This window comes from Nyctereutes procyonoides, unplaced genomic scaffold (genome assembly GCF_905146905.1).
Source record: "Nyctereutes procyonoides isolate TBG_1078 unplaced genomic scaffold, NYPRO_anot_genome, whole genome shotgun sequence".
Lineage (NCBI taxonomy): Eukaryota > Metazoa > Chordata > Mammalia > Carnivora > Canidae > Nyctereutes > Nyctereutes procyonoides.
Window position 1 is genome coordinate 1,207,427 of NW_026575031.1, and position 11,512 is coordinate 1,218,938.

Genomic DNA, 11,512 nt, shown 5'->3' on the forward strand with positions numbered 1-11,512 from the left:
TTTTCACTTTTTTTAAAAAAAAAAGATTGGTTTGGCTAGGCAAAATTTATACTAATTATAGTCATTTCTGTGATTTGTACAATTACGTCTAATTAGGAACCAGTAAAATAATATTTATGTACAAGAATAAGTCAGAATAACTTCAATCTTAAATTTATTTGATTATAATGATGAGCTCTCTGCATATGTAATCAGACTTCACTGTTGCCCAGCTTCTAATATGCATGTGTACATCTTGCAGCATTTTATACTTTAGAAAGTATGCTTTCTGAAGACATCCTCAAGAACCACACATTTTCAGATGTCAGGGAAAAGAGGCAGCTAATAGTGATAGAATATGGCCTCGCTCTGGGGAATCTTGGAGTCTGGTCATTTCATCCTGACCCCTCCTTGAGAATTTGTTATGATTTTTACCATGCTACAGATTAAAAAACTGAGGCTGGAGTATATGAAATAGATCATTCATATAGTTTAGTTTTCATTCACAACTTAAAAAGTGAAATGTATTGCTACTGAAACACCAAGTTAAACACCAAGAGAAATCACCTCCTTACTTTAAGGAAATCAAAAGCCCAACCATTCTCTATTATTTGGGGGAATCTTGCTTTAATTCTCTTAGTTAAATTTCCCAACTGCTTAGCCCAATTAAGCTTTGTGTTGTTAGGACCTGCTTTCTGAGTGAAAATAAAGAGCCAAACTAGGGTGATAATAACCTATCAAAACCAAGGCGCCATTAGTTAGCCCATGTGCCTAGACTTCCTATACACCTGTCACTGGGCAAGGAGCACAGTATTTTAACTAAGTAAACAGCTACTCTCATCCAGGGACAGAACAATTGTCAATACAGATTACGTAGCCAACAGTATCCAATTTAATTCCATGGAAAGAAGAGAGGAGAAAGATGGGAATAACATTGGATTGAGAGGAAGGGTAAGAATCAGAGGCTTGAACCACTGCCCATAATAGGACCCACAGAGGAAAGGTCACTAAACCATGTAACAAGAATCAAGCTTTACTTTAGGTGCACGCCTTGCATCCTTAGTCACGAATGGGAATCAAGAGAGTACGTAGCCAGATCCTTACAGTAGGATGACCTTGTGTTGCTGAAAATACATTGCATTCCCAGAAAGGCACATTTCTATATTTAAAACAGGTTGAAAGAGAACTCTCCCCAAACCAAGGACATGTTGTCTGTGTTTAGGATTCTCCGAATTGCATTGCTCATCCATTGACACAGGTAATCAAAAATTGCTAGGGGAAAAGTCAGTGAGTATTTGAATCAAGAGGCTTTACAAAGGAGACGCTTAAGAACTGACCCATCTATCTGTGCTCCCGAGGCCATGACCATTCCAGGTTCATTTCCAATCACAAGGCCTGGTCACATCATAGTTAAGAAGAATGCCAGGAATCAAGAACATGGGATAATCACAGGGCATTGTCCTTTTGTACTTTTCAATGAGAAAATAAATATGCAATGACATTTAGCGTACCTAGTGTGCCTAACGTCCATGTTTATGCTATTTATTGAAACGGTATTAGTAGCTAATATTTATTGAGGACTTACTATATGTCGGGCACTCTTCCAAGCACCTGACACAGATGCTGAATCCTCACTATAACCATCTAAGGCAGACACTATTATCACTCAGATTTAACACATGAGGAAATAGGCACAGAAGTGAAGAAACTGCCCCAAGGTCACGGATCCTAGTAAGAACTACTTTTTTTGCGGCGCCTGGGTGGCTCGGTCAGTTAGGTGTCTACCCTTGGCTTGGATCATGATCCTGGAGTCCTGGGATGGAGCCCCACCTTGGGCTCCCTGTTCATTGGGGAGCCTGCTTCTCCCTCTCCCTCTGGCCCTCCCCACCCACCTGCCCACTCATACACTCTTTCTCTCCCAAATCAATCCATAAATAAATCAAATAATTACTTTTTGTACCATGGAGGTATGGAAAAGTCAAATTAAATGTTACAAATTCATCTGACATGACTGATAACCTTGCCACCTCAAAACAAGACTGAGCCCCCTCTTGACCATCAGCCCTTGGAAGCACTGAATGTTAAAATGTCTTATTCATCTGTGTAACCGCCAGTCACTTGATCAGGGCCAGTGACAGAGTAGTTGGTCAACAGATGCTGAATGGACACCCTGCTTATTTCAGTTTAATGATATCTGTATCTGTATGACAATTTGAAAGGGTTTTTAAAGGCTAGTACAATCTGAATTCATTTTGATGATCAAGTCCCTCATTTATTAAGCCTGTTAATTTGTCTGCCTGCCAATCTGTCTCTCATACACTGTGATAAATGATACACTGTCTTTTATGTTGACATTTTCATCCAAGGACCTTGATGTATATTATGAGCCTAATCCTTCTCGTAAAAATATTCATGCATTCTAAGCAGCGTATGCACTTAAAATGTGAGGGTTCATCCATGGCTGGAAACTGGCAGGCAGCTCACTGTCCTGCTGCAAAGGGGTTTTGCTTGGCTGGAAGTGTTTAAGGATTTTTTATTTGAATGTGTATATCAGGCCCACCTTTCTTTGCCGATAAAGCCCAATTCACACATCTAGTTACCTGCCTGGCCACCAAAGTGTTCAAGTTTGTGAGCCCTGTGGTGCCTGGAGATTCAGAGAAGACTGAATTTAAAGCCCCTGTATTTCTGGAGTTTAGAATCTATGGCTCATGCTTTAGGTTGACAGGAACCTCTTTATGTAATTGGGCAACGAAACAATTTTTATTCCAAGCTACTCCCTCCATGTATACAAACCTAATTCTCCTGGAGGATACCTGGAGTCCCTTCACTCCTATTTTCAAAGCATCCCTGAGATAGCGTCATTATTACTACATTTCTATAAATGCACGAATTAAAGCCCAGGGAAGGGCAGACAATCCTAAAGATACCTGGTGATAGAAATCCCATCAAATAGAGCAAGTGCTTTAGCTCTGAGTTTACCTACTTGGCTCGTATGTTCTCTGTTAAGTTTTTTCATCTCAAAATCCTGTTTGGAAAGAAATGAGATCTGTTCAAGATATCAATATGGTTCACTCTTGGACTCCCCTTTTCTAGCCAGTCTAGATAGAAGAGGGGTTGACTTGGGGGTAGATCACTGCTATAGTTCAGAACAACAGCTATGTGTCCTGATGACCGATGATGATGATCATGGACAGATGGAAGGGCTCATGAGGGGCCCACACTGATCCAGGAGTGGCTGCCCTGTTTTGACTTGACCTTTTGGATTCAGCTTTTGGTTTCACATAGAGTTGTGGCCCCCTGGATCTCTTGTACCGTTCTAGGATGATTTACAGTCTGGATCTGGTCCATGGCATAGAGTGCAGCCAGTCCCAATCAATACCTCTTACAGCGTGGACATTTATGTGCCACTGATGGAGAACTTTCCATTTCTTCCAGTAGTCCCACTGACTTGCTCTCTCTGCTCAGGCCCATTAGAGAACTCCACTGTGAAATTATCAGAGAGTAAATGCGAGGCCCCACCACTGGTCTGCTGAGAAGCATGTACCTTCCAGTAAGAGCCTCTCCTATTTGCTCTGGTGGGAGACAGGCAGCTCTCCTGGCATCCTCCCCCCACCCTGCCCTTTTTTTGTTTGTTTCAGTAGAAACTGCTCTATGCTGGTATCAGGAATGCTGGGGCATTTGCTTGTGATAATGAACAACCTATCAATAAACATGATAACCAATAATGGACTTTTGTCACTTGAACACTTTTCTACTTCACGAAGGCAGCACCTTAGCTCTTACTCTGGCACAGAGTTACCCTAGGTTATAAAAATCTGAGACTTTCTTATTCTAACTGTTGTTCCTGATTCTGAACCATGTAAAACAGAGTAAGTATCAGCACTACTCCTGACTGCAAACAGTACTCCTTCCAATGCTTGAAATGAGGTTGGCCACTTTCTCCCACATAGTTCAAGGCTTCCTCTCCTCTAATCAAAGGTCTTAAGTAGACTGAGATGAGAGAACTCAACTTCTGTGCCCCGATGCTCCCCCTGCTGCTCAGGGTTTCCCAAGATCCTGGGCATGATCACTCAGGCTTGGCGCTCTCCGCAATGTTCCCAAATGCTCTCATCCTTCACCAGTCCAATTCCTATTCCTTCAGGAACCGGCTCTGCTCAGCCGAAGATCATCATTAATGGGTACCCGCTGAGCTAACAATGTTGCATTTCCGCATTTTGATAGAGGGAAGTTCTTAAGTCTATGCCTGATTTCAAAGGCAGAATAAGAAAAATGGCTTTCTTTACACCCACAACCAACCCAGATTTTCACTCTTACACTTGGTTCAAAGCTGTGCCACCTCGCTCCTCACACCGGTTGGCTCCTGTAGCATAAAACCACACACAAACTGAACTCAGTGGAAAAGCTGTTGATGGCCCGCGAGATTCTGCACAGGCAGCAGCAGTTCTGTATCCTGTCCTGCCTCTTTTGCACTCCTGAAGTAAAGCAGCAGCAAGCAGCTGTCACCCCAGAGGGGATGGTTCATGTGGAGTGAAATTTCTGAAGCTCTCTGTAGTCTGATTTTAAGATAAAATGTTTGCTTTCCTTCTTCTTGGCTGTCAAATCCAGTAAAGGAGGTCTCAGCCTCCTCAAGTAGGCAAGCCTGTGTGGGGCAGGGGGAGACCTGAGCACAATAAGGGCATTCACTGCCCAAATGAGGTGGAGGGGAAAGGAAGAAACGGGGAGGGCTTGTGTCTCACCACCTCCTTCCCACAGGGCTGTGTCCCACCTAAAGGGACAACAGCCCGCTGTGCTCCCGTAGGTCAGCAACATGCTCTGGGCTAGATGGGGCAAGAAGCATGGGTGAGGAGACAGACGGCACAGCTTTTATTCTTGAATACTGCATCATCAGGCTCAGAGCCCATCTGAACTTTGTTTTCTAACAATCAGGAATCAGAAAGGACAGAAGGAGGGGGAAAAATAATCCTGGCACCTCCCAAGGCTCCTCCCAGTAGCAGGATCAGGACCAGGGTGCTGGCACTTCTTCCTCCCTCTCTCTGACCTGAAAGAGGTGCTATGATGGCAAAACACACCAAAGCAAAGGAAACTGCGGTAACTGGAAATGTCTTTGTCCTGAAAATACCCCAGTGGCTTCTGAACAAGAGGATGGCTGCGGGGACACCAGCCCGAAGCCCAGAAGACCCGATGCAGCCTCTGGGGAGAAGCGGTGCCTGCAGCCTCAGCATTGGCTGCCTTCCCACCACAAAAGCATCTGCTTCATCCAGGTGCGACTCAAAGGAACTCTGCAAAAGCCCTGAGTCCCCAGACAGATGCAGACTGAGGTAGCAAAATCCCTGGGAGGAAGAGCAGAGCTGGCTTTATTGCAAAGCTGGTCCCAATGCCCTGGAGGAAAAGGAAGAATGGGCTCCTAGAGGCAGTGGGAGGGAAGAAACAGGGGGGTAGCTGGAAAAGCAAGAGACATGGGATTCAGGAAGTAAAGGGGGTCCTATGGGATATAGTAGCCCTGCTAATCTTCTGAGGAGATGAAAAGTCTCTATTCTATCTGGTGGCTGCAATCCTGGGGTCCCGCCTGGCCCTTTGAAGGCTCTTACACCCAGCAACTTGCCTTCTCAGTCAAGTTTTTTAGTCGAGTAACTTGAGATGAGTTGGTGTTCGCTTTAATCAAGTAATTTCCCAACACTGGGACTGGACCGACACCAGAGACAGTGTAAGAACCTTGGGCAGGGAGCAACAGGAGCTGGATCACTAGTAGGGCTGACATCCCACACAAGGGAAACAATGATACTACCCTACCAAACACACCCTTGTCTCCCATTCGGGGTACTGCTGGAGTTACTGTTGTCTTTCATTACACTTCTGTGGAGCCATGAAAGCAGATTCCACCTTCATACAGTGGGGGAAATGAAACCTCAATTTTCTTAAATGACTCATTCAAGGTCACAGTGAGCCAGGGCTGAAATGAAGAATTCCTGCGTCTGAGTTGAATTTAAAAAAAAAAAAAATTTATTACATTTTACTCCTACTGGATAAATCTTGTATCAAGGGTAGCTTAAAGACCAAGCTAATATAGAAGGGTTTATATGGATGAGGGATCGTGGAAAATGAGCTTACATATTGGTTTCACGGGACCTTCCCAGCCTATACCTGACATTGGTAAGAATCATTCAAAAGGATTTCAAGCCAATTAGAAAGTGATGGAGTCAGTGGCTTCTACACTCAAAATTCTTTACATAGTAAAGGAAAACCCACATTATGAAATAAAAAAATCCTTCCCAGGAAGGAGCGAAACAAAGGATCACCAAGCAAGCAGAAGAGGCAAATAAACACAGAGAGACATAATAAGATCTATTGTAGTTCAAATCCTTTGAAAGTAACTACCGGAGTCTTTCGCTCTCCAGATAAACTCCTCCCACCCTTTTTCAATATTCTTCTCCTCACACCAATCCTAAGGAGCCTGGGATATATATCTGTTTTTCCTTTAAATCAATACGGGGAAAGGCATGAAGAATTGTTTAAAACTGTATCTCACGGAAGGGTCCTCATCCTGCTTAATGGTCAAATCAGCCGAAGACAAGACATGCACAGACCTCAGACGTACACCTTCTCCACCTGCATACCTGTTCTTGATCTCACTCCCCTTACACGGGGCCACAGCGTGTTCCAAGTATACTAAGTTCCAGTCACTATCACCTTGTGATCCTGGAGCTCAGTAGCCTCAACTCCCTCAGGACAGCCCCCACTCCGCGGCAGTCAGGGCCTCAAGAGCCCGGGGCCAGCCCCTCACGCAGATGCGGCCCCTCTGACCCAAGTTCATTTCTTTGGGAGAAGCACTTGGCTTCCTTTACACAGCCCCCCACAGAATTTCCCCAGGAAGGAGGGCTGCTGAGTGTACAGCTCTTCTGTGACAGTTCCTTACTGAGATCAGTACTCCAGAGCCAAGGGAAAGGACACTGAGAAGTTGGCAAGTGATGCCAGCCCAGCGTGCTGGCACATTCTGACTTCCATCATTTTAAACATCGACCCTAGAGCACAGCTCAGCACCGACAGGGGCCTGGGTATCCGGGTCTGCATTCTCGCACCCCCTCCCAGGACTGCCCCTGTTCCCCTGAGATGCTCTGCTTGAAGGCCTAAATCACTCAGTCTACCTCCTTTCTGGAGAAAAAGCGACGCAAAGCAAGCCAGTGGCTTCCTGTGGCTGTTAGTATGTGAATGGAGTCTGTTGAGGGGAGAAGCCGGCGGGGATCTATAAACCACCAAGTGCAGGTTCACTGTCCTCTCACCCTGGGACAACGTGCTCTGGAGGCTTGTGGGCTCACAGGAGGGCCACAGCACAACTGCAGGGATTTGTCCTGGTCACCCTGTAGGGAGGAACCGGGACCAGGGGAGCAGTCTGGATCCTAAGCCCAAGCACCTCCTCTTGTCCCTCCAGATGCCAAATTTAGACTGAGGACAACTTTCCACATGGACGGCTGGATTAGGCATCTGTGAGCAATCTTTAATTAAAACTAATAGAAACGAACCTCTACCTCACTTTGAGTTGTCACAGTTAACTTTATGGTGGAGAGGAGGCTAGCAAGGATAAGGCTGTGGTATTTTTTTTGTCAAATGATAAGCTGAGGTTTGGAGGTCTTTCTTCCTTCCTTTCCTTTTTCAATGGACCCCCTAGCTCCGGAGAAAGAAGTCAGGGGTGGGGAAGCGGAGAAGACAGCTACTCCCCTGCCCTCTCAGAGCCTAAGGGGTGCCAGCTGCTCCGACCGGCTGGCAATGGGGTCACTATCACTCCTGTCACTGTAACTTCTTGCTTCCAGATGAGTGGCTGGCAGGTGTATCTGCTTCTGAGCAGCTTCAGAGCCACGTCAGTGTCACTGATGACGTCAGCAAGATCACTCAGAAGGCAGGATGATGCCACTGCCAGCAGCAGTGGGAGGAAAGATTTTCCTGCTTAAAGAAAATTCTTAGGCTCTCTGGCTGACTCTCTCTCTCTCTCTCATTGACTTAAATGACTGCCAGTGATTGGAGAAGGCCAGAGAGGATATGTAGTCTTACACAGCCATCTGAAGGTCTGGGGTACAAGGGCATTTGGTCCACACGATGCACCTGCACTTCCGAAACCCTTGGGTGGGGACGGCCCCCACTGAGGAGAGAATGGGCTTCAAACATATGGAAGGACGCACCCAACATGACCCACCTCCCGGCAAGTGTCTGAAGCCCAGGGACACACACCTATTGTGATTACTGCAGCAGGCCTGGCCCATTTTGTGTCACAGATAGTAACAAAAATAAAAGGAGCTGGAACTATCATAATAAACAGGATACTGTAACCACCAACAGCTTGACAAGGATCCTCAATGCAATGTTATTCTTTGGTCAGTTTTTTTAAAGTAGGTTTAAAAGCCTCTATTGTCTAGAATGGCAATCTGTTAAAGTTCTCAGTTGCAAAGATAAAGTTCTTTTCCATCATCAAATATCAAACACCTTCCAGTCCAGGACAAATGTGAAGGCGAGGAGGCATTATATGACTGACACGTGGCCAAAATGCTTTAAAAGATATTGTTCTGGGAGAAGCAAGAGGCCCTAAGGTGGGGCGGGGGGGGGGGGAGTTCAAAGTGCAAAAGCTTCTCAAATCCAGGCATTTTCAAAGGTGAGAAAACCCCACTCTGAGCACAGCCCTGTGATCCCTAACTTCCCCTAAAAGCAGCAAGATAAAGTCAAACTTCTGTGCAAATCAAAATTTATGGTGACTGGGTTTGCAGAAATAATTGTGCCTAATTCCTGGATATCGAGAGATAGTGTCGTGAGTCAGAAAGCAGCAGTGCCCATGACAGTGTATCACGAGGACCACAGCCTGTGGCAAAGTGCTCCACACCGGGCCACCATGGGCATTTAAGTCAACATTATGTAATGACAATCATCAGCAACTTGCTGGGCAACTACAGCCAAGTGACTTGATTTCCTGTGCCTCCGTTTCACCACCTATTGTCTCCCCAGTAAAACCACAGATGAAGATGTTTGCCAAGTTACTAAAGAACCCGCCTAGAAAACATTCCAGGTGATTACTAGGGGCAATAATAATTGCCCCAAGTCCCTGGAAGCCATAGCTGATATGCAGTACCTCTGCAACAGAGGTTCCTAGCCTGGGTCCTTGAACCCTGAAGGGGTCCCCATGGATGGGCTTTTAAGGAAAGCCCAACTACTCTAATCTCTGGGACGGGACACCCATAACATAAAGCATTTAAGAACCACTGCTGTACATTAAGCCTTGGTTACAAGGATACCAAATACATTACACTGCCTGATGGAAGAGGAAGAGCCAGGGAAGGTGACCACAGAAGCCAAGGGAAACACAAGGGGTGGTGGCTCTCAAGAAAACCACCAGGCTTTCACCTCAACCCTCTGAATCATCTAGTTCACACCGACCCAACCTCTCAGAATTGACTGATTTCTTCAGTCGGTGATGCTTGGAAGATCATTACTTATAAGCAAAAGGGACAACCGGTTGAGAAGGGCACAAGGCAGAGAGCACCTGAGGTGCCACCCTTCCAATGGCAAGGACACCTGTTGGAAGGAAAGCTTAGGGATTGATTCCACAGGGCTTTGGGAGAATGGGCAGCTTTACAACCTGAAGGCATGAGGAGTGGCAGGTGTGAAGCTGGACCGCTGAGTGCAGAGGTGAGAAATGAGGAGGGTGTCTGGGTCCAGGGTGAAGGCACAGATAATTCTGGAATATCAGAGGATTATATCAGAAGGGCACTGGGATCCTCTGTATCTCCTAAATGAGACCCAAGCCCCAGCCCTGACAGCAGAACCATGTCTGGAAGAGAAAGTCAAGGGTCTGGGAGAAGGGGAGGGGACGGGGCACAGGGGGTGCTTAAAGCGAAGGGGAGCGGGCCCGAGTCTCGTTATAACTCCGGGGCGCTAGACCGCGCGTATGAAATGCTCCAACACTTACGGAGCAATTTACAGTTTGCAAAACATTGTGACATCCACTATCTCCTTTAATCCTTATCAGCCTGAAACGTCGGTTAGAGTCTCTCCATCTCACACGAGAGGAAACTGAGGCTAGGAAGGGCGGATTATGCGACTGCTCAAGGTCACCTGGCTGGAATTGGAGCTGGGACGCCCCCGGATGTCCCCCCACCCCTCCAGGGCGCCTTCCACCTTGAGAGACTCCGCGTGAACTCCGGGGGGGGGGGGGCTGAGGCGGCTACAGCGCATCCCCGCCCCGTCCGCCCCCCTCCCCCCGCCACTTCCCCTAGAATCTGGGGCGGAGTAGCGCCCTCCGGTGCCAGCAAGGGGACCTGAGTGACGCGGAGCCGCCGACCGGGGTTTCCCCGTCCTGCGGGCTCCGGGGCAGGCACTCGGGGCCCCGCTCGGGCGGCGGCCGGCGGCTCGGGGCGCGGGGCTCGACGCGCGGGGCGACCGTGTCCCGCGCCATCCCGCGCCATCCCGCGCCATCCCGGGGCCCGGGCCGGGGCCGAGCGCCAGCGCCCCCTTCGCGCCCTGGGCTCCGCACGCCGCCCCTGCCCGGCGGGTTCTCTCCGGAGGCCCCTGGGCAGGGGGGCACCTCGGAGGCGGCGGGCGCGGGGGGGTGCCGGGGCGAGAGCGCCCCGACTCCGGGGCGGGAGCATCCACCTGTGATCCTGCGGGTCGGGGCCGCCGCCAGCAAACCCTGGCTGCAAGTTTGGGCGCCCGAGGTTTCTGACCCGGTAGCAAGTTGCTGGGGAGCCAGGGGTGGCCGTGGGGGCCTGGGCGGGGGCGGCGAGGGGAGGAAGGCACAGGCAAGAGAAGGTGTCCCCGCCCCACGCAGCCCCCGACGGCCCGGCCCCGCAGCAGGGACCCCGCTCGGCGCTGCGCCCCCCGCCCCCCGCGCGCCGCGGAGACTCACAGTCCGCAGGAATTGGATCTCGTCCTCGCCTCCTTCTGCCCCTTCGGCCATGGCTTCCGAGGCGTCGGCGCTGCCCCAGCGCCCCTGCGCCCTGCGCCCCCGGCCGCCGCTCCGCGCTCTCGCCGCGTCCTCCCCGGCTCCTCCTCCTCCTCCTCCGGCTCCCGGCTCAGCCTCAGCAGCGCCCGCTACCCCGGCCGCCCGGAGCTGGGCTCACCCTCCCCCGCACTGCAGAGCGCCGGCGCCAGCCACGCCGCCCGCCCACCCGCTCGCCTCTCGCCCCGGCAAGTGCGCGGCGGCCGCGGGCCCCGCCGGCAGCGCAGCGCCAGGCGCCGAGCGGGCGGGGGCGGCGCGGCCCGGGGAGCGCGCAGTGGGGCCTCCCCCGCGCACCGCCGCGCCGCGCCGCGCCGCGTCTCCAGCCCCCGCGCCTCTGCGGCGGCGAGACGGGGCCCCCTGCCCTGCTCCGACGCACGAACGGAGGCCGGGCACGGAGCCCTGTCGCTGGGCCCGCCGCGCCCTGGTGTGCGCCCGCGCGTTGGTTTCGGAACGCGGTGCTGGGAGCGCCCCCAGGGCCTTGGGACCCACACCGAGGAGGCGGAGAGGGGGTGCCTGTGCTCTGCAGCGGGGGACGGAGAATCGGTGCAGTGAAGCTGG

At 50.2% G+C, this 11,512-nt stretch overlaps 1 protein-coding gene across 1 annotated transcript in view; it reads right to left on the reverse strand.

Moving 5' to 3' along the window:
- Window positions 1–10,978, reverse strand: part of RYR3 (ryanodine receptor 3) — a 507,628-nt gene extending 496,650 nt beyond the window's left edge. Inside the window, exon 1 of the mRNA XM_055316631.1 lies at window positions 10,862–10,978. Coding sequence (XP_055172606.1) covers window positions 10,862–10,912 — 51 coding nt within the window. The 5' untranslated portion in view covers window positions 10,913–10,978. The remainder of the gene's footprint in view (window positions 1–10,861) is intronic.
- Between the last annotated feature and the right edge of the window lie 534 nt (window positions 10,979–11,512).